General features: G+C 41.5%; 1 protein-coding gene and 2 long non-coding RNA genes across 4 annotated transcripts; 1 reads left to right on the top strand and 2 right to left on the bottom strand.

The window, feature by feature from the left end:
• Positions 1–1,145: 1,145 nt before the first annotated feature.
• ZC4H2 (zinc finger C4H2-type containing) lies at positions 1,146–11,056 on the top strand. 2 transcript variants are annotated; one of them, XM_084534339.1, is made up of 5 exons: positions 1,146–1,367; positions 6,503–6,674; positions 7,279–7,451; positions 8,619–8,781; positions 9,921–11,056. In XM_084534339.1, the coding sequence occupies exons 1-5, from the start codon at positions 1,315–1,317 to the stop codon at positions 10,032–10,034; spliced, it is 675 nt and encodes a 224-aa protein (XP_084390465.1). In that variant the 5' UTR covers positions 1,146–1,314; the 3' UTR covers positions 10,035–11,056. The 2 variants fall into 2 exon arrangements, with proteins under 2 accessions (XP_084390465.1, XP_084390466.1); XM_084534340.1 differs by lacking the exon at positions 1,146–1,367 and adding an exon at positions 4,423–4,899.
• On the bottom strand, positions 9,923–17,002 carry LOC311443824. Its single transcript, XR_014697522.1, has 2 exons — positions 16,670–17,002; positions 9,923–16,575 (listed from the first exon to the last, which is right to left on the bottom strand). It is a non-coding gene; the product is annotated as an uncharacterized lncRNA (long non-coding RNA).
• A 1,464-nt stretch (positions 17,003–18,466) lies between these two features.
• Positions 18,467–21,514, bottom strand: LOC311443823. The gene is made up of 2 exons (XR_014697521.1): positions 21,389–21,514; positions 18,467–19,742 (listed from the first exon to the last, which is right to left on the bottom strand). It is a non-coding gene; the product is annotated as an uncharacterized lncRNA (long non-coding RNA).
• Positions 21,515–21,538: the final 24 nt, after the last annotated feature.

Below are 21,538 nucleotides of genomic sequence, written 5' to 3'. Positions count from 1 at the left end.
AAAAAAAAAAAAAAAAAAAGGCCAAACTGCAGCTCCTGTGAAGAGAGTTAGCTTCTCAGCTTCTCACACTGCCTGAAACAGGGTCTGATCTGCATCACACAACATTGATTATTCAATGTAATTTGCATAAGAAGAAAAAAATCCCACTGACAAACATTTGCTGCCTCAGTTACAAAAGGTTTGCTTAAACATCTTTGTTAAGCAGGGCAGGGCAGGGGAGGTATATACTAGCATAAATTCTTTGGAGACTGGCTGAGTAGCAGAATTCAGGAATTTAAGCCTATTCTTCCTTCCCGACAAGAACTCAGAAGAAGGTAGAGGGAATGTTAGTCTGTCACATTCCCTTCTACAAACCTCCATCTCTTTTGTAATACAGAACATTTTGCAGTTTTATTGTTTGCTTTCATTTTCATGGCTGCTTTCTCATCAGATTCTCTGTATTTATTTCAGACAATGAACATCATTTCCAAAGGTAGCAAGCGCTATTTCTTTTAACCTTCCAAAGTGTTGAGATATAACTGGTATCTTCATACCTTAAAAAATAATTATTAATACACTGTAGAAGCTGAAGAAAAATAATTGCCTATCTGAGGAATGACTGACTCTATTCACCAACATGTGAAAAAGCAAAGTGCTTTGATATTCGTGGCTAGAATGTCCTTAGAATGGCAAATGGTCACTTTTCTCAATTTAGCTGTTTTATTTGCATTGTTATTCTTTTCAAAACTAAGACTGCTATGTGTAGTGGCAGAAATAAAAAAGAAAATCCTAAAGAACAAAATGTATCTGTTCTGAACTCCACATGCACTCATCATCACTCAGAGTACCTACAAGAAAACAGCATGGTAGTAGTAATGGCTACAGCATGTTTTTATGTTTTACGTCAAAATTACAAACACATCCAACGATTGTAGTGCTTATTCCATAATTCCAATGATTTAATTAAATGTTAATTATTGCATAGACCTCAGGAAGTCACCTTTTACTCTCTTTGCACTACTAACAACCTTTGACATAAGGTGTGACAAATTGATTCCAAATGTAGTTGCAGGAAAAAGGGCAGGAAAGCTCTGCTTTGCCTTGTGGGTGTTGTAGTCTTTCTGCTGACTATCTGCCTAGTCAGAAATAGGAAGCTGGACTCTAAGTCCCATAGCTCCCACTAGAGCCTACTGCACAGGCTCAGAGACCATATGCTCCGAGGGGGTGACTACATTGTGTCTATTGTATGGTTGTTGTTTTTTTTTTGTTGTTGTTGTTTTTCCTTGGCATTTTGTACGTTTCACAGGAGGTTTAAATCGGGAGGTTTAAATCGGCATGGCAGATGAGCAAGAAATTATGTGCAAACTCGAGAGCATCAAGGAGATCAGGTACGTTTGCTTTGTGCCGCATCAGTTACATGAAACGGCTTTCTCAGGGGAGTGGAGGAGTTGCATCGATCTGAAAGTACCTATTGTGCCCCCGAGGGAAAGCAAACCACCCCTGGGCTTTATGATAAGAGATGAAATTACATTTTTCTAAATAGGGAAGGAGCATCTGCAACCGGGAAGTGGCAGCAGAAGGTGCAGCAAAGGGCAATGATGGTCATACATTTCCAGAGAATTAGCTCAGTGACACCGTAACACGAGAGGGAAGAGTGTGGGAGTGGTGTTGGGCTGCAGGTGTTTTCTTTTAAGCGTTTTGAAGTATTATTTCACATTCCTGAGTCGCTCTGTCATAAATCTATTATTTTGCCTTGCCCACTCCCATCATTCCCTGGCAGGAGCCTTAACAAGCTGGGAAAGGAAGGGCAGAAAGCAAACAGAGCATGACAGCAAAAGACAAGGATGGATGTGCCCCTGAGAGTGGCATGTTTAAGTGTCTGAGCAGGACATGTATGTCTGTGCACAGCCAGGCAGAGACCAGTGGGAGGATGTGTGGCTGCTCAACTGTCAGGGTGGCCGATCTCCCTGGGCAGTCAGTGCAGGAGGTCAGCTTTAGCTGGGATTGCGGCCTGCGAGGGAGTGTGGAATTTGTGTGTGTGCTAGGAGGGGGGAGCATCTGAGCCTGTGAAGCAGCCAGTGTTTACCTGGTTTCTTTCTACTCTCCCTTTCCTGTGCAGAGATGTGGCCCTCTACCCAGAAGCAGAGAGATGGCTAAGGTGGGCAGGGAGAGCAAGAAGTCTTCCTACCTGCTGTTTCTGGCCACCACCCTGATGTGGTGAGCAGGGCCACATGTACTGGGGTGACAGAGTGCCATGGTGGTGATGGATGAGGACACGACAGCATGGGCTTTCTCTGCCATCATCTTGAGAATCTGCCACAAGGCAGGCAGCTGTCTCTCTCTGCTTTTCTGTGCAACAAGACACATGAAGAATTTGTACATAGTGTTCTTTGTATGGTGAATTGCAGAATGCCTTGAAGAAGGGGGGGAGTCATGAACAATGAACAGCACCATATGTGCCCATGTTGGATGTATGTATTTTTCTGAGCTTTAGGTAGGACATTTTCACTCTTTGACACAGGACACTGATATTCAGGATAGGGCCTGAGCTGTCTATATTTAGCAGGAATTCATGCACCCAAAAGCCAGAATGCATTACAAAGAAAGTGATTTGGTATGTAGCCAGGAGCTGAAAGGTGAGGTGGTGGTGGGTAACCCCAGAGTGGAAGGAAGTGTTTTGGGGCATGACAACTGAAGACAGGCTATCAGTGGGGATATTTGCGAGAGAAGCAGGGGACAAAGGTGCTGCTGCCTGGCCCTGCACGCACATGGCTGCAGAGACATCTTTCTGGCTGTTAACAGCACCTCTAGCAAGCACACTTCACCTGTGAAAAGAGGTGAATTAGGCAGCAATGTATGGGCCTCGGCCTTCTTCACTTGATACCATGAAGATGAACCAAGATCAGGCAAAAATTTTTATCTAACATCCCAAAACTACATGTAGAAAGAGATGGCATAACACATGCTTTTCAGAAAAAGAACAACACTTTTCTACGTAACTGTTATTGGACGGGCTCCTTTAAAATACAGATCTAAATATGGCCTATTACTGTTTGAGGTACAAATATTCTAACACTGGCTTTAAATATCTAATTAAATTATCTTTCCAGACAAAGTGGTATCCTGTATTTGGAAATTTATGGTGCATTCAATTTTATGACAGTATATTCAAATGGGACATTTAAACTGTAATTAAGACATTTTTTATATTAGTTTATGGTATAAGGTACTGTAAAGCTGACATTACTACCTTTATTGTACAATGAGGTATCAAGAAATTTGCTTGAATATATTTTAATTTAAAAAATCAAAAACAAATCCTACCTGCAGCATTCTTGTCAATTTTGAGTCTCCTTTCACAAAATGTGTTCAAATAAGCTACCTATTTAAAATGTCTTCTCATTCTGTGAAAAAAAAAAAAAAAAAAACATTCAAAATTGCTATAAGAAACTCTTATCTTTACAAAGCAAACACAACTTTTGATGGATTTGGCAGGCTTTATTTTAATTTGCATTCCATGTACTATTCTATAGATAAAGGAAAAAAACAAACAAACAAAAAAGTCCTCACAATTAAAATCAAAGAAATTGCCAATTTCTGTAGCTGCACTCTATCATTTATTAAAGGCAGCTCAGCTGGGTTTTTGATGGAATTCTGGAAAAAAAAACACACTATATTCTCAAAACCTGTATACATAGATTCAAAAAAAGACATAATTTGCTGGAATTGCTGTTGTCAGTAAATGTATATATGTGCCACCAATCCAAACGTATCTGCACATGCTTATTGATATGCATTGAGTAGTTTCACAGAACTAACCCTAGTTGTAAAATTAAGCAAATACAGAAAGGCTGGACCTCAGTGTTCTGACTGGGAGGAGATCAAAGAGAATGAGAGCGAATTTACCCATCACAAATGCTATTTTCACTGTTCAATGCCCTACTGTGGCATTAAGTAGTCATTTAGCGACTACCATTACCATTGCAATCTAAGAACTTAAATAGAAGGGCAAAGAACACGAGAGAGCAGAATTCATTAGGCAGTGTAGAAATCACAACCACAGTTTTTGTCCCAAAACATCACAGCATTTTGCCTGATGCTAACAGAGTTCTAATTTGTATGCACTTTTTCTTTCCTATACCAAAAGCTAATCATTTGGTCTGAAACAATCTCCTGCAATGCATTTGTTGTGGCAGTTTGGCAGAGCACAGAGGCCAGTGACTAGTAACAGTGAGGAAAGTGATCAATTTCCATTTTCTCGGGTGAATGCATTCCATAAATACAAGAGAGGAAACAGGGATAAAACTGGGGACAAGTACTCCCAGTTTCAGTAATCAAAGCTGGTATTGCTAAGTATATGGAAACAATGAGGCTGAATGAAAACAGGAGTAGATGGTTGGAGGATACTTTTTAGTGGGATATTGCCACATTTAAAATAGAAGACAGAGATGATCTCTTTTACTGGTGTAAATCCAATATTCATGTTCAGACTAGTAAATACTCTTCAGACTAGTGAGTACTGAGATTGAGGGACTACCTCATTGCAGCCTACAGCTTCTTCTCAAGGGGAGCAGAGGGGCAGGCGCTGATCTCTTCTCTCTGGTGACAGTGACAGGACCTGAGGAAAGGGCATGGAGCTGGAACAGGGCCAGTTCTGGTTGGGTATTAGGAAAGCCTGCCTGAGTTCAAGAAGCGTTTGGCCAACACTCACAAACATACAGTCTGATTTTTAGCTGGTCCTGTTTGGAGCCAGGAGTTGGGCTCAATGATCCTTGTGGGTTCCTTCCATCTGGGGATATTCTGTGATTCTAGGACATTCCAGCTAACTTTGATAACTTTTGTGGTCCTCTTCTGGTCTGGCTTTAACAGGTCCACATCTTTCTCGTGCTGAGGGCTCCAGAGCTGGATGCTGTACTGCAGGTGGGGTCTCACAGGGTCAGAATAGAGGGGGAGAACCAACTCCCTCTTAGTTCTGAATATGTTTCGAAGAAGTTATTTATGATACTGTTTTTATTTCTTGTAGCTTTATAAGCTCCTGAAGTGAGAGAGAGAACAACTTTGGCTATAATTCTTGAAATAGATAACGAGAATTAGTTGTCCCAGGGACTGACCCAGCTTTCTGCTATTCTCTAAAGCAAATGGTGGAAGACTGTTGTGCCAGTTCCCTATGCCAGTTATGTCTGAGGCAGTCAGTAAAAGGATTAACAAAACTCGGGGCATAAGTGTTTACTGTACTCATTGAGACTGATTGGGAGAACAGGAACAAAGGATTCAAAGGCACATGTGAGTCTTCCCAAGAGGGAGGGTGACAGGCGAGATCTGGTAGGAATAGTCAGAAGCAAGAATAGAATCTATACAGACACTTTCCATATACTTTAAAGAAGAGTCCTCAGGCTAGCTCTAAAATTTCTTTTGGAATCTTGGTTGGAGCAGGAGAAAACAGTAACTCTGTTAAAGACAAGGATAACAAGGAAGGTCAGAGGTGGTACTGTACAATTACCTGAAATGTGACATTGCAGGTTCTTGTTATAAACATTTAAGTGTTGTTGACACCTGGGTTATGGCATATCATATTCTAACCTAAAGTACAGGAAAAATAACTAAGGTTTCTTGGTTAACTAAATCACAGAATCACAGAAACAAGACCAGGAACAGGAACAGTTTGTTTGCTCTGTTCAATGACTAGTACAACTGCTGAATCACAAGAGCAGTAGACTGTTCTGCTGCTTAAAGCTGTCTGATGACTGAAACTCACACCCCTTAATTGTTAGCTTTGAAGAGGGAGAAATGGACTGGGTTTCTAAACACTTTTGCAATGGAATGACAGATTGGCCCTTTTTTTTTTTTTTTTTTTTTTTTTAATTAGAATGCAGGACACTTGTAGAAACATTTACAAATACGTGAAATGTACGAGATTTTACAAAGAACCAAGATCTTGTCACGGTGTACCTACAAGTGGGATGTTGGTGGTGAATGTCATCTTGAGTTTTTACTACGCTGACATGTCATTGCTCTGGAATTTGCTTTAATCTGAACTTGAAGTTAGCATTGTAGCAGTTCAAATTACTGTCCACATAGTAGTAGTCAATGTATAGGATATTATAGTAACTTCCATTTCATTTTAAATATCTCAGAATCCTGTTTTAAATCTTTCATATTTTCTGGATTTCTCTACTTTGGAACTAGGTTTTAATCTCAGTTAATTGATACAGTAGAACTCTCAGTACAAATTCTCTGAATCTTCAGTAACTATTACATTTTTACAATGTACTCTTCATTTCATAATTCTGTATATGCAAGTTTGATATAATCTCATACATTAGAAATGCTCAGCAAAAGAGCTGGGACCAGAATTCAGTTCTCTCATTTCACCTTATGTTTTTTCAGACATGCTTAGTTTCATTCTTGTCTATTACTGCTACCTGCTTCTTCCATCTATTCATGTATAAAGTGACACCTTGACAAATATTTTGCAGTGACTTTCTGTTGTCTCTCTATATTTGTAATTATCACTTGGATCCAGGAATAAGACTTTGCAGATGGAAAAAATAAAGGCACGACTGAAAGCAGAATTTGAAGCATTGGAGTCTGAGGAGAGGCACCTGAAAGAATACAAACAGGAAATGGACCTGCTGCTGCAAGAGAAGATGGCCCATGTGGAGGAGCTGCGTCTGATCCATGCTGATATTAATGTGGTATGCAACAGTCCAGCTGCAGGCAGTCTAAGACAGTTGTATATGAATCAAGCCACAGGTTGTAGAATTGCATGCATCAATGTGCAATTCACACACCAAACTATGATTGGTTGAATAATCTGGACTTTACAGCACCATCCTAGGATCCTACAAAAAGTGCCAATTAAATTTACTTCATGCTAATTGTTTTTTTCCTGTCTGAAAGGTGGGATATTTTATAATGTGAGCTTAGAAAGCATTTGGACGAAGGGGTTATATTGCCAAGCCCATTCTAGCTATTACCTCACTATTAGTCATAGTAACATCATTCTGACAGTCCCATAGAAAACCATTCTTCCTGTTAGTCTCTTCTCATACAGCACCTGAAGGCAGCTAACTGGGACTTTTGATTGCTTTTTGTTTTGGTTTGGTTTTTATGTTTTGTATTTTTTTTCTGAAGAAAAGGGATTTGGGGAAAACATATGGTATTTGTGAAGTTCTTAGCAAGAGTTTACCTTCATCACTGAGTAGAACCACCAAACATTACCAGAGTACAGTAAGAAGCACCAGCCAGAAGGAAATTAATACAATTATAATTAATTAATTATAAGAGAATCTATTTCAGATGGAGAACACTATCAAGCAATCTGAGAATGATCTCAACAAACTCTTGGAATCTACTCGTCGCCTGCATGAGGAGTACAAACCCCTGAAGGAGCATGTAGATGCTCTGCGGATGACTCTGGGCTTGCAGAGGCTGCCAGATCTGTGTGAGGAGGAAGAGAAACTGTCCCTTGAGTAAGTCTCCAAAGCAAACATTATCTGGGTTTATATTTATAAATCTAACTAATAATTTAGCTCTTAATTTTATTCTTTGGTTTTGTCATTCTACTTTGGTAGGTGGAAGAAAGAACTTAAGAGGTATGCATGAAAAGAAAGTTATCAAAAAGGAGATGTGGGAGCACATGTATATGATAACATTATTTTAATTTGTTGGAAGTTAGATTATTCCAAGCTGCAAACTCTACATATGATGTGTAAAAATTCGAGAGTATTTGTTTCTCTAGATTTTATATTGTATATTGTTTTTTCTAACAAGGTATTTTTTTCCTGATTTTTTTTTTTTTTTTGCTTGTTTAGCAGAGATAGAAGACAATACAAGAAAGGCATACAAAGCAATTATTCTTCAGTTGATTTGTGGTCCTGCTAGTCATATTTGATTATTTTTTTTTGCTGCATGCACATGGCAGTGCCATTTAGACATCTGCCTGTGACCATAAAAACTAAAAGTTTACCCTAGATGTGAAATAGATTTGGATAATGACATCAGTTTCATTTTTCAAGGCGTAACCTAGAAGGTGGCAGAATTAGCTACTATTCAAAGAGCAGTGTCCTTTGTTTAACAGATCAGTTTTAAATGCAATTGATGTTTTAAGAAAACTGCATTTCTTAATGCCCAGCACATTTGGCATCACTTTAACTGATACACAGTTTTCAAGATTTCTCAGGATTTCTTCAGAAATGCAGTTTTCTGTTCAAAGCAGCTTGACACCACAAAGAAATGCATAAATCTGTTGCATTAAAAATATTAACAGAATATAAATAGAAATAGAGAGTTTGACAGTGGTACATCTAAAGCTGTTAAAGATTAAGTATGTACAGTATATATTTTCTAGCCTATTAGTTTTATATTTAGTTGTAAATCAAGATGCCTTAGAAGCTAACAGTCATTTCCATTCTTCTTAAATCTGTCTGATGTGCTCAAATGTAGAGGAACATACCAGCAACTCTATTTAAGAATTAGTCCAAGAGGTGTCTAAATGTAGGCAATTTGATTCTAATGGGGAAATGTAATAGAGAAATATGGTCCATTGTATCTTAACACAAATTATCCCTTAAAAATAATGAAATAGTCCAGAAGGTGTTTATCTTTATTTATTTATTTATTTATTTATTTTGGTCTAGCTACTTTGAAAAGCAGAAAGCAGAATGGCAGACAGAACCACAGGAGCCTCCCATTCCAGAATCTCTGGCTGCAGCTGCAGCAGCTGCCCAACAGCTGCAAGTGGCTAGGAAACAAGATACCAGACAGACAGCAACTTTCAGACAACAGCCACCTCCAATGAAGGTCAGGAGATGGAATGTTCTGTTTTTTCTCTTGTGTCATTGAAATATACAATCTTTATAAAATTGATCAGTAGTTACAAAAAGTAAAAATGATGCGTCCTGATTCTGATTTTTTTTTCTTCAGGAGTTCATATCAAAAGCAATCCCAGCAGACTTAAACTAGTAGCACCAGTCATCAAGGGTTCACAAGGCTTTATTTTGACTCCTTTATGACCTAAGAATCTCCATAGAGATGCAGGCAATTCTCACTTTGTGTTTCATGTGAGAGAAAGGCATGGAAGAAAGATGCTGGGTAAAAGAAAGACCAATAGCTGGGAGGTAATCCACAATGGATACATATTAGAAGCAATGCACATATTTTATGAGGAAATACAACTATTTGTGGTAGAAATTACCAGAGAAGGTTATTGATTCTGTACTTCTTGGTATCTTCAAATCAAGATTAATGCGTGGATTAGTTCAACCTAACTATAAGCACTTAAGTGAGGTGTACTACTTTGAACAGTCATACTCAGCTCTTTCTGTAGTCAGTAGAAACAGAAAAGTAGTTGCATACTATCCATCCCACCCTAGTTTCAAAGATTCATGGACTAGGAAGGCAAACTCAGGTATGTGTATTTCATAGTTATGTACTTACTATCTAGAGTTAGGTCAGCAAAAATCCTTTCTGAGAGTAATACACTTCAGTCAAATGGAAGCTTGAGGGCTGAGTATGGAACAAAAAGGTAGAGTGCTGTATCTTGTGTTAAATATGTAGAATTAATCTAATCACCCTCTCTGCCTTGAATGCTGTGAAATTGCAGTCAGACTTCACTATAACTTCTCTGACTCAGTGAACTATTACCCTTGTAGACACATGGAAAGCTTAAAATGAAATGGAATTTAGTTCTGAGATTATTGATACAGGCCTGACCCATGTGTTTGCTGAACTGTAGTTTAAATACAATGAGATACGTTACTTTTTCCTTTGGCCTGAAGTTACTGTACAGTCTAGAGACCTGGATATAAAATTTAGCATTGAATTGCCCTTAAAGGCAAGAAGTCTTGCCTTGGTTATTTTTTGCAGTATTGATACTCAATAACCCATGTATCAATGCCACTTAAATGTTTATAACAAAAGGCTGCGATGTCGCATTTCAGGCATGTTTATCGTGTCACCAACAAATTCATCGGAATGCACCCATATGTCCACTCTGCAAAGCAAAGAGCCGATCTCGGAATCCCAAAAAGCCCAAGAGGAAACAGGATGAATGAAACCCAGAAGACTGACAAGCAAAATGTGACCTCTTCCAATACCCTTCCAGTAGAACTGTAAATTTGGCCAGACTTTACTGAAGTGCAGACTCAAGTATGACCAACCCTTTGTTTTCTATCCAATGCAATGTAAGCACAATGTTCCTGTCCTGTCTTAATTTCCTTCTGGCCCTTAGGATTTAGTTTTAAGAAAATAAGTACTAATGGTGCTACAATTTTAACATTTCAGTCATTCCATGTTTTGGACTCATAAGCAACACAGAATTCGTACACAGGTATCCTAAATGCCAGACTACACCTACTGGCCAAATGTGATTACTACAAATGCTTTTATGTCTAAAAACAGATGTTACTAAAAGATTATTCTTATTTTCCTATTTTCTGATAATAGGAGACTATTTGAGATGCAGAAAAATCTGTTTGTTTGTTTGTTTCACGAAAGAACAATTTGTTTTCCATGCTGGTATGATTGTGTAGGCTTGGGTATCAAGTAGAACATTTTTTTTTTATTTTTTTTTTTAATATGGGACATGTTCAGGAAAAAAAGAAATGGTTTATACAAGAAACCAGTGTATTTTAGGCCACAAGTGAATTTTGATTTACTGGAGTTTGATTGTATCGTTCCATCAAATTTGGCTTAAAATTTGGAGGAGGGATCCAGTTATAGTCTGTGTGTGAAGTACTAAAAATTACAGAATTTGTGTCATCTTTAGCATCTTAATGTGATATTATTTTCAGCAGTCAGAAGACTAATTTATTTAAATATAAGGTTTAAATGAATACATCAGTAGTCCTCCTAGGCTCTAGGGCAAACAAGCTCACTGTAGTTCTCTAGGAAACATGCATCAAATACCCCAAACTTCTATGTCCACAGACTGCAACGGTAGTCATTCTGCATGTCTCCCCTTTCTGGTTTCTATAGCAGAAATCTTTGGCAGACGTATCATCTGTTGGATCACAGGGAAGTTTAATAACATGTGCTGGTAACAGTATCAACTAAAAAATGATGTATTTCACTAGAACTGCCTGTTTTTTGCTTCTTTTTTTTTTTTATTATTATTATTTTTATTTTTTGGGGGGGGAGGGGTTGTTTTTCTCCCTGACCAAAACTTCCCATTATTGTATCTTTTAATAAGCCATTATGAAGTTAGTTTTATTTCATCCTGTTTTTTTTTTTTTTCTTGCTCTGCATGTGTGACAAAAGAACCCCAATTAGAGGATCCTGCAGACCCCTCCATTTATCTCTGTCTTCCCTATTTCATCTGATGCAGCTGCAGTTTCTCCAACAGGGAGGGTGGCAGCAACCCAACTACAGAACAGGGCCTTCAGACTTACTTATTTCTAATTCCAGTTTTGTCACCAACTTTTTTGACTAAACTGATCTTAAGTATTATATATTCTTTTCACTAAGTTCAGGAGACAGGGACTGCCTGTTTGCATTCAGCCTCTCTTTTTAGCCCATGTTTTCTTGTATTATTATGCTAGAGTGGATATATTGAGAATTTTGCTTGTTAAAAAGGAAGGACAAGGAAGTCCCAGGTCTCTGGTCAGAACTTTGCTAAGTGCTATGGACTCTACAAATACACATAAAACACTTTTGCTGTCCAAATCACAACATTGCTATTAATTTCCAAACTCATCCATAAAATACATGAATATTTTATTGAATATAGCCTTATAGCTTATGCCAAGTTCAGTCAGTATTCTCCTATTTTAATGTTTGATAGCCAAATAAATATCTGTCAACAGCAGAGGCAGAATATGGACTATGTTTCCCTGACAACATGTAAAAAGCAGATTCTGTGAGCTGCTTTACTGGGATTTGGTCTCTGAGTGATGATGGAGAGCATGACCCCATCCTCCCTTCACGAGAATGCAGTAGTGTCCTAACTATACTTCTGCATGTTTCCAACACAAATACTGGGTTCTGTTTTTAAATGTCATAGAGGCCATATGCTGTGTATCCTACTCAGAGCAATTCCTACTGAGCTTGAAGGAAAACATACACAGAGTTAAAGAACAGCATATGGACTCTTTCCTCCAAACTGCACGGATGGAAGCAGCATACTTTTATGGTAGATGTTGCTAAGTTTCAGAAGTAGTGACAATGGAGAGTGGGTGAATGGCTTGCAATGAAGTAGTGCATGAAGAGGCACAGATATGCAGAACTGACTTACAGTCCTGAAAGTTCCAAAATAGATGGGGTTAGTCCTAGCTGTTCTTACTTTGCTGTTACTTTGCCAGGTTCTTTGTTTCTTTGGAGATCTCTAGAGCTCTAAACTGAAGCATGCTTAATGGTTCCTAACATCATTCCTAAACACCATTTCCTAACTCTGTATTTTTACTTTTTTATTTTTTTGACTAGTCCCTAGTGCCCTCATGTTTAACAAGTTTTTTTATGATTATCTTTAAAGAGACAAAAAGTGTGTATGACACAGTGTGTTTGTATCAATCACATACTAGTGTTTAGACATTTGTTTTCACATCCTTTATGAAGTTTAGTCACATGAATAGTTTTTGTTGCTGAGGATGAGTCAAACTACTTCAAGAAGACAAAATCCGTATTATTTAATAAGGGATACTGGGAGCATAGGGAGGGGGGGAAGCAGTATCTTTCTTAGGGAACTGTTAATCTTTTCTCTCACAGATTAATTAAGAAAGTTAACTGAGGAGCTCTTCTTGTGACAACCTTGGCCCTTTTTCTCCCTGCCACCTTTCTCAAGAGACTTGAGAGATAATTATGAAATCCTGAATCCTTGTTCTGTTAATCAGAGAAGGAAGCTATCTGAAGAACGGTTTTTACTATAAAACTATGGCACTTCTGCACTGTGAAGCAACAATGGCCTCTTCCTTTGTACCTAAAGTTTTTTCAGGATATTTCTTCATTTGTCTTAAATTCATTCTTATTTAGCTTAGATTCTCTTGATAGCCACAAAGAAACCCCTCTTGTGGATGCTGAGAGGCTATTTAAGCCTTGAATAGTTTACAGGACTTTTATATTACTAACCTTTTGTTTGACCCTGGCTTTGTCATTCCCTTTTCAATGAGTAATCAAATGATAACAGAATCACTGGACTCTTTTGTTGTAGATGGTTTCCAGGGCTGTTCCCTACTTCCTCACTTGCTTCAAATGGTATAGTCCTGTTCTTTTGCAACCAAGTGGCACAGAATTCACAAGCCACCACCCTGCCATAAGAGCACACTAAAAGGATGAGAGCATTGTACTGTGTTTAATGACTTCAGAAATATTCACACCCAGGTCAGGGTTGAGTAGTTGTTCAAACTTTAGTGCCAAGGACACCGTTATCTGTAGAGAAAAGCCAAATTCTAACACTTGCGCTTACTGAATTTTAACTTTAGCTTTCTAAATAGCACACTTGCGGCTGACTGAACCTGCTGATGGCTTCAAGTTACAGAATCTGCTTGTGAAAGAATAGCAATAGAGGTGCTGTTCTAAATACCCAACTAATCAAGAAGTCAAGACTTTTTATTACTGCAAATAAATAAATGAAAGTACTTATTTTACAGTTTTCTAAGTCCTCCAACATAGGTTTTCCATGTTAGCATTTAGATATTTTAGCAATACCTGGAGTTTCACTGGCTTCTGTGTTCTAAATATTTTATTCTTCTGACCAGGAGTAACCTGTTAAAGTTGTCTGTACAGTCCTTTTTAATAAATGTTTGTTACATGTCATGCTTTCTTCATGCAGAGTATTTTCACAACTGTTATTTGCTTTTGCTACTGAGAAGCAGCTGTATCCTGAAAGGTAAATCCCAGATCTCTAATTTTACAGTATGCAATTAGCCCCAATTCCGTTACACCTTCATAGAAACTTTATGGTCATAAATATGGGGAAAGAAATACCTGTGAGCTTAGAAAGTAGAAAGGAAAAGGAAATAGCAAGACAGACTTTAACCTAACCAAAGTTCTCAGTAACATTTATTGAACACAAAACACTGTGTGCTTAGGCTCCAAGATCTCTGCAAATGCATAACAGTCACAGAAACAACATCCGTTTTCATGTTTGTTTGTTCTTTTTTCTTGGTCTTACCCACATGACCTGGGCTTGGCATGGCAAATGGAAGTGCTAAACCTTGATTGGGAAGGTGAGTGGAGAAAAGTGGAAAAACAGGAATGTTTTTTGGTTTGGTAGTCTATTTGTCGACCTCTTTGTGTCTCTTCAGGTGATGAAGAAACTAGCAACATCCTTGTAGTTTTCTGTGGTCCACACTGAGGATGGATTCTGACCCCTGAGAATTAAGTCAAGGCGTAAATACTGTGTGTGTTGGGGGTGGTTGGCAGGGGGAGGCGGGGAGTTGCCTAGCAGATTGTCTATCTGACGTCAGCAGCAGAGCAGGTCAGTTGACTACCGTTTTGCTTCTGAGGAGGGTGTTGCACTGGAAGCAGCTTGGCTGGCGTGTCATTCCTTAGAAGGAACCATTCAAAGGAAACAACGGAGAAAAAGAAAGGGTGGGAGGAGGAGAGAGGAGGAGGGGTGGTGTTTAATCCCCACCAGAAGAATTCTTATTAGTTTATGATTTTGGTTACTTAATAATTATAGGGGGTGGGGAGAGAGAGAGAGAGAAAGATGATGCATTTTAAGCTCATCTAAGTAATGGGTTAGTGATAGGATGGAGAGAAAATCAGCATTCCCAATTAATCCAGAACGTCTCTCGAGTTCTGTCTCGCAACGTTGTTGGATTTGCACCCAGATGCCTAGAAACACTGAAGAGGCCTTGTCCCCGATTGCTATTCTGTTAGCAGCAGTAACTGTGTCTGGATTCTCTAGAATTCTAAAAATGATGCATCATACTCAGTCCCGGGCAGGAACAGATTTTGAAGTTGAGCTCCCTACCCATAATCCTGGCTACAACATAGCATGTTGTCAAAGCTGCATTCTAAACGACACTGATAAAAACTCACGGGACAATAGTAGTGACCCCTGGGTATGGAAATGTTATCCATGAGTAGGGAATTATCCGTACTGTACCAAGTATGGTAGCTATGGGGATGCTAATATACATAATGCACACCAGATACAACGGGAGAATCCCGTAACCGAATGGCTTGTCCCGAACAGCAAGGGGCGGTATTGGCTATGTGGCAATCAAGCCAGGACAGTGGGAGGAACTTAACATGTTGGAAAAACTGTTGGAAAGCTGTGTAAATGCATAAAGATATGAGTGGTGTTTTTTTTTTTTTTAACGTTTTTTCTTTTTTTTAAGTTTGCACATCAGCGCTGCTCCGGGAAGCCGTGCCAGCCACTCTGATTCTGCACATGTGCGGAGACGGCTGCCTCGCCCAAGGAGGGGGAATCGGGGGGGGGCGCTGCAGTATCCCTGCCCGCAGCAAAAAGGCAGCGCCCTTCAATGGAGCAGGAGCTGCACCGGCCGAATTTGTACCAGGCTGGGAACCAACGCATGCCTGACGTTATGTCCACCCTGGGTTCCCAGCCAATCGGGGTGATTCCGCCCTCAGGGAAGGTATTCCGTGATGCAAATTCCGCCCTGGATTCGCAGCCAATCAGGGAGTGTTTCCGCCCTCAGAAAGGCACTTTGTGATGGCCCATGCTGCTGCTGCCCGGTGCCTCCGTGTCGTGGTTTAACCCGGCCGGCAGCTAAACAGCACGCAGCCGTTCGCTCACCCTCCCCCTCCCTCTCTGGGACGGGGGAGAGAAATGGAAAGTGAAGCCCGTGAGTTGAGATAAAGACAGTTTAATAAGACAGGAAAATAATAATAACAAAAGTAATAATAACAATAATAATAATAATAATAATACAGTGGTGATAATAGGAAAATAATAATAATAATATGTACAAACAAGTGATGCACAATGCAATTGCTCACCACCCGCTGACCAATGCCCAGCCTAACCGAGCAGTCCGGCCCCCTCCCCCCGGCTAGCCACCCCTATATATTGTTTAGCCTGACGTCAGATGCTATGGAATACCCCTTTGGCTAGTTTGGGTCACCTGTCCTGGGTCTGTCCCCTCCCAGCTCTTACTGCACCCCCAGCCTGCCTGTTGGCAGGACAGAGCAAAAGGCTGAGATGTCCTTGGCTTGGTATAAGCACTGCTCTGCAACAATTAAAACATCGGGGTGTTATCAGCACTCTTCTCATCCTAAGCCAAAACACAGCATTCCACCAGCTACTAGGAAGAAAATTAATTCTGTTCTATCTGAAACTTCTCTTCTAACTGAAACCAGGACACTCCGAGGTGCAGTGCCACAACGAGGTTGGTGGTCGGTGCCGCCCCGGAGCGAGCCGGGCGTGCGGTGGGGTCTGCACTGCGCGGGGCTTCGGGGGGCTGGGGGAGAATGGACAGGGGAGAGGGGGGCGGGAAGCGGCTGTGTGTGGGGTGGGGGGGGGGGCAGAGAGGGCGGTGGGAGGAGGTGCGGTTCTGTGCACATGGCCGACGCCCCTCTAGGTTGGCTGGACTGCTCCGTCCCGAGGCATGCTGGGAGCTGTAGTCCTGCGGTGCCGGGCGGCCACGCGGGCACCGGGCTGCACGGCCAGTCTTTCCCCAGGCTGGGGCTGGGCTGTGTGCGCCGGGAGGTGCAGGTTGCTGCTGGGTGTAAATTTAAGCTTGGAAATAGAGGGGGAGTGAGGGAAGGAAAAAAAGCAAAGCCTTACAGAGCATCAGCTCCACCGAGGAATGAATAACAGTCTGTCTGCTTCTGGAAGAACAGTACTGATGTATCAGCAGACTCATATGCAAGCTGATCCAAACTGGGTGCATCTCGGGTGTACCTTGTCTATTAACTATCTCTGACATTGTGCCACCTCAATAATATCAGTGGATGTACCCAGCACCACCTTGGGGCTGCATAGAATGTGGAAATTTCTAGTATGTTAATGTTACTCTGTTGACAAAATTGACGTACTAGCCGCTTGCTGTTTCTATTTTTTTTTTCTGTTCAATAGTCTCCTCAGAAGTTGTTGTGGACATGTTGTGTATCTTTTCCGTTCTTCCAGGATTCATTCATCAGTAAAGACGACCATGAAATCCGATGGCTGTGGACAACCATCTACCAGATGGTTGCAGATGCTTTTGGTCAACTTCATTCGTCTTCTTAGCTCACCTTTTCCTTTTTTCCTTTATCTTGAGTTGAATTTTTGTGCAGTGCTATATTTGCAGTGTTAACATTGCGGCCGAGGTGTTTTTGAATAAAAATGATCTTATCTGTAATAGTGAATTCACCGCATGTGGCTTTGTGGAATGACTCCCACGATCATAACGTTTTTCTCCTTTGTCACAGATATGAGAAAAGCTCTTTGCAGAGAGATGGAGAAGGAATTAATTATACCTCTGCCTCATCCTGTGAGACCAGAAGACATGGAGTAAATGGAAATTGCGATTCTCAGGAGACGTACTAAGAGTCTTGGGTTCCTTTTCTGCCTTCCCCCTAAGGCCTTGGGTACATTGGGTTCACCCTGGGAAGGACATATTGCTCAGGGCAGTTATTTCCTACCTGAGACAATGTGGGGTGTGTTCTTCTGCTGTTTTCACTTGTGGTTTTCAGCGCGGTTTGCACTGCTTCCGTTATTGAGAACATGGTTTGGGAAGATATCTGCCGTTTCTCAGGATTTTCTGCCACTGCCTGCTGGCAAAAAAAATCAGTAATGCAGGTGGAGCCATGTAGGACTTCCACGAGGTAAGCCTTCAACGGACGGGGACCCTAAACTCGTGCGCTGAGCATTCAAGACAAATGTCTGTGGCACAAAGATCAAGGACGACTTCTCAGAGGTAAGCAGCTTTCCCTTTGTCTCCCCATCCTCTCAGGAGCCATCTTTACTATGGTTGTACACACTTCAGGCTCACAACACTCATTTTCTCCTCTACTTAGTATTCCTAGTCCCTGCCTGGTGGTGGGTCAAAGTCTACGGGTTGATGTGTTTCCAAGTTGAAAGAGATAAGTACGTCTATTTAAGGTGACATCTAGTAGGATCATTTAAAGTAAATTAATCTATATAGTAGTAGGTGCCTTTATTGCATGCAGCTCTTCTTCAGGTGAGTAATTCTTATAGCATAAATAATTATTTTCCCATGTTTCATTCATGATGTTTGTAGCGTGCCTCTTTATGTGTGTGTTTGGCCTGGAGGTGTCCTGCCTGGCAATTAATGATGGTAGCTAAAGTGGTGTTCCATCAGTGCAATAATACATTGTCCTGACTCTTTTGGAAAAGACATCTGGTCTGTCTGTGGGTGAATACTCAAGCTCTGGGTGAGTACTCAAGGGCAGCTGACACAGAGTCTTTTTGCTTTTTTTCCAGCAGTAGGTAAACATTAGGAGGAACCGGTCAAAGGAAACAGCGCTTTCTGGAACCGTCAAGTTCGTGTTCGGCAACTTAGTGACTGGTTTGATCTACTTCACAGATGTAGAGACAAGTGGACTGCTCTTTTGAAATAATAAAATTAAAAACACAAAGTTTGTCAAACATGGCAGTGCATGTTTGCAGTCTGTTTATTGCTTTTGCCAGTGGTAGATAACATTTATAAGGAATCGGTCAATGGGAAGAGCGCCTTCTGGAACTGTGAAGCTCTGTGTTGGCAACTCGGTGACTGGCTGGACCTACTGTCCATCTCCAGAAGGAAGCAGACTGCTGTTTTGAAATAAAAATAAATAAATAAATAAAAATAAAAATATGGTGCTGCTCTATGGCGCCTGGAGGACTGCCACTCTGCATGGCAGTTAAAAATAATGTGTTTTGGAGATGGAGAGCAGCAGAGGTAAAGCAGCTGGGAAGAGAGAGATAAGTATTGCAGTAGGTAGGCTGTGGTTATGAGGTGCCTCAGGATGTGCTTTTTTTTCTTGTTTCCGCCCTTCCCTCGTGCAGCCTTGGAGAGGTGAATTCCCCATGTTGTGGAGTGGTGCAAAAAGGTGAGAGGGTTGTCAGCCCAGTCAGTTTCCTTCACCAATGCTAAGGCAAGTCTTTGAAGAGAAACAGCCTGGTTGCTTGTGCTGCACCCTGTTGAACTAAGCCAGACCAAAAACAGGGCTGCTGTTCCTCCTGCTCTCTTTGCCTCTTCTCATCTTGCAAAGGAATGGTCCAGCAATTTGGGTCAATAGGGGATAAGATAACAAAGGGGTTTCAGAATAACTGCTAACTGTTATGACTATTGCATGGGGCACTATGCAAGTCTCTAACATCCAGCCAAGATGGACAAAGGAGAAGGACAAGGGAAAAGCCTGGGAGGAAGACTAAGCCTTCAGTACGAGAGACCCCCAGAGGGACCACCAGAGACTGATAACGCATGCGCCAGTGGGCAGGTTCGGATTCCAGGAACTAATTATAATAACCCTGCCTTTTCTATAAGTAGTAATGAATATGTATTAGCCTAGGAGCATAAAAAACAGCTGCCAGATGTAACTTGTGTGCGTCTTGGTGGAGCAGAGACTCCCGGTGCACCCAATTCTGTTTGCTTACCTCTATTCATTTAATAAATTGTAAACTTTGATTGTAATCCTATTTGGGACTTAGTGATTTATTACAACAGACAACCTTGTAAAATGCAGACAACCAGAATCCTTACCGCCATTAGGTGGAAATCACGGTGTAAGAAACATTACCACCTCGAAGAGTAAAAGCCTCAAAAGAAATGTGACTTGTAACAGGCCAGCAGCTGTGTATTTTCCATGAAGCACCAGGTAGAGTATGAACCTGGATTGCACAGTTAATGGGGAAATAGGGGAGGGTCCCGGTCCTTGGGAGGAAAAAAAAAAGGTATATAAACTGTGTATGGAATTAGTAGGCACCCTCCTGCTTGTGGGACGCCCACCATTGTAATCTTGAATAAAAATGCTACTTTACTGAGATCCTCTCCTGAGCCTATGTTATTTTCCAAAGATTGATTCATGGTTTTAAGGTTTCAGGGGTAGGGCACTAGGGTTGGGTTTCAGGGTAAGCGTTCTCAGGGTTTATGTTTAGGATTTTAAGTTTTTTAGGGTTGGATTTTTAACGGTTAGGATTTTAGGGATTTGGGGGTTAAGGTTTTAAGGTTTTCAGGGTTAGCATGTTAGGGTTTTAGAGTTTTTGGGTTGTAGTGTTGATAGGTTTTTTAGGGTTAGGGTCTTAGGGTTTTCTTTTAGGTCAGTTATTTAGGGTTAGGGTGTTAAAATTTTATTTATTTATTTATTTATTCAGGTTAGGTTCTCCAGGGTTAGGGTTTTGAGTGTCCTAATTTTTTGGGTTAGGGTTTGGAGCGTCTTAATGTTTTGGGTTGGGTTTGGGTTTTGAGTGTCCTAATGTTTTGGGTTAGGGTTTGGAGCATCTTAATTTTTTGCGTTTGGGTTTTGAGCATCTTAATATTTTGGGTTAGTGCTTTGAGCGTCTTACGTTTTTGGGTTAGTGCTTTGAGTGTCTTATTTTTTTGGGTTAGTGTTTGGAGTGTCCTCAATTTTTGGGTTTAGGTTTTGAGAGTACTATTTTTTGGGTTTGGGATTTGAGCGTCTTAATTTTGTGGGCTTGGGATTTGAACGTCTTAATTTATTGGGTTAGGAGTTTTAGGTATAGGTCTTCAGGGGTTTAGTGTGGTAAATAGTTTGGGTTATGTCTGTAGGGGTTTCGAGGTTTTTTAGGGTTAGGGCTTGAGGCTTTTTTGTAAGGGCGGTAAGGGCTAGGGTTACAGCGTGTGCTGTAAATGTAGTTCTCGAAAACTCGGCCTGTGATTGGCTGTGCCGGCTGTCCAAGGAATGCTGGTAGGTATAGTTTTCCGGCACCAGGCTTCACCCCCAAGACCCCTCAGGATGTCCCCAATTCCCCCCAGCCCCCCTGAAACACCTCAGGACCCCCCCCCAAACCCCCTCAAGACCCCGCAAACCCCCTCAGGACCCCCCCAAACGACATCAGGACACTCCCAACTCCCCCCCAGCCCCCTTCACGACTCCCCAGGACCTCCCTCAGCCCCCCAAATCGCCCCTAAAACCCCTCAGAACCCCCCCCAAAAACACCTCAGGACCCCCTCACCCCCCCCAATCTCCTCAAAACCCCCCAGGACTCCCCCAAAACCCCCCAGGACCCCCCCCAAACACCCCCAAAACGCTCCTAAATCCCCTCAGGACCCCCCCCAATTCCCCCCAGGCCCCCTCAGACCCTCCAAACCCCCCAAAACATCTCAGGACCCCCACAAATCCCCACAAGACCACCCCAAACCCCCCACAGTCCCCCTCACGACCCCCCAGAACCACCCCAAGCCCCCCAAATCGCCCCTAAAACCCCTCAGAACCCCCCCCAAAAACACCTCACGACCCCCTCAGACCCCCCCCAATCCCCTCAAAACACCCCAGGACGCCCCAAAACCCCCTCAGGACGCCCCAACCCCCCCCAGACCAACACAGGACCCCCGAATACCTGCTCAAACCCCCAATTCCCCCGAAATTCCCTCAAAATCCCCCCCAAAAAGCACGGCCAGTCCCTCACCGCCCCCCCGGGGGCGTCCCCAGCTCCAGCGCCCACTTGAAGCGTCTCAGCCCCACCGCGGCGGCCGCCATTTTGTGCAGG

The sequence above is a fragment of the Aythya ferina genome, assembly GCF_964211825.1.
Source record: "Aythya ferina genome assembly, chromosome: 13".
NCBI classification, from domain to species: Eukaryota; Metazoa; Chordata; class Aves; order Anseriformes; family Anatidae; genus Aythya; species Aythya ferina.
The sequence above is the reverse complement of the archived record's forward strand: the minus strand, read 5'-3'. Positions and strand labels throughout refer to the sequence as shown.

What these genes read in the sequence shown, in the direction of transcription:
- ZC4H2 (XM_084534339.1), top strand. Translation starts at nt 1,315, where the DNA reads ATGGCAGATGAGCAAGAAATTATGTGCAAACTCGAGAGCATCAAGGAG. An exon ending in TCCATGCTGATATTAATGTG is followed by an intron (nt 6,675 to 7,278) that starts GTATGCAACAGT and finishes AATCTATTTCAG; the next exon opens with ATGGAGAACACTATCAAGCA. An exon ending in AACAGCCACCTCCAATGAAG is followed by an intron (nt 8,782 to 9,920) that starts GTCAGGAGATGG and finishes GTCGCATTTCAG; the next exon opens with GCATGTTTATCGTGTCACCA.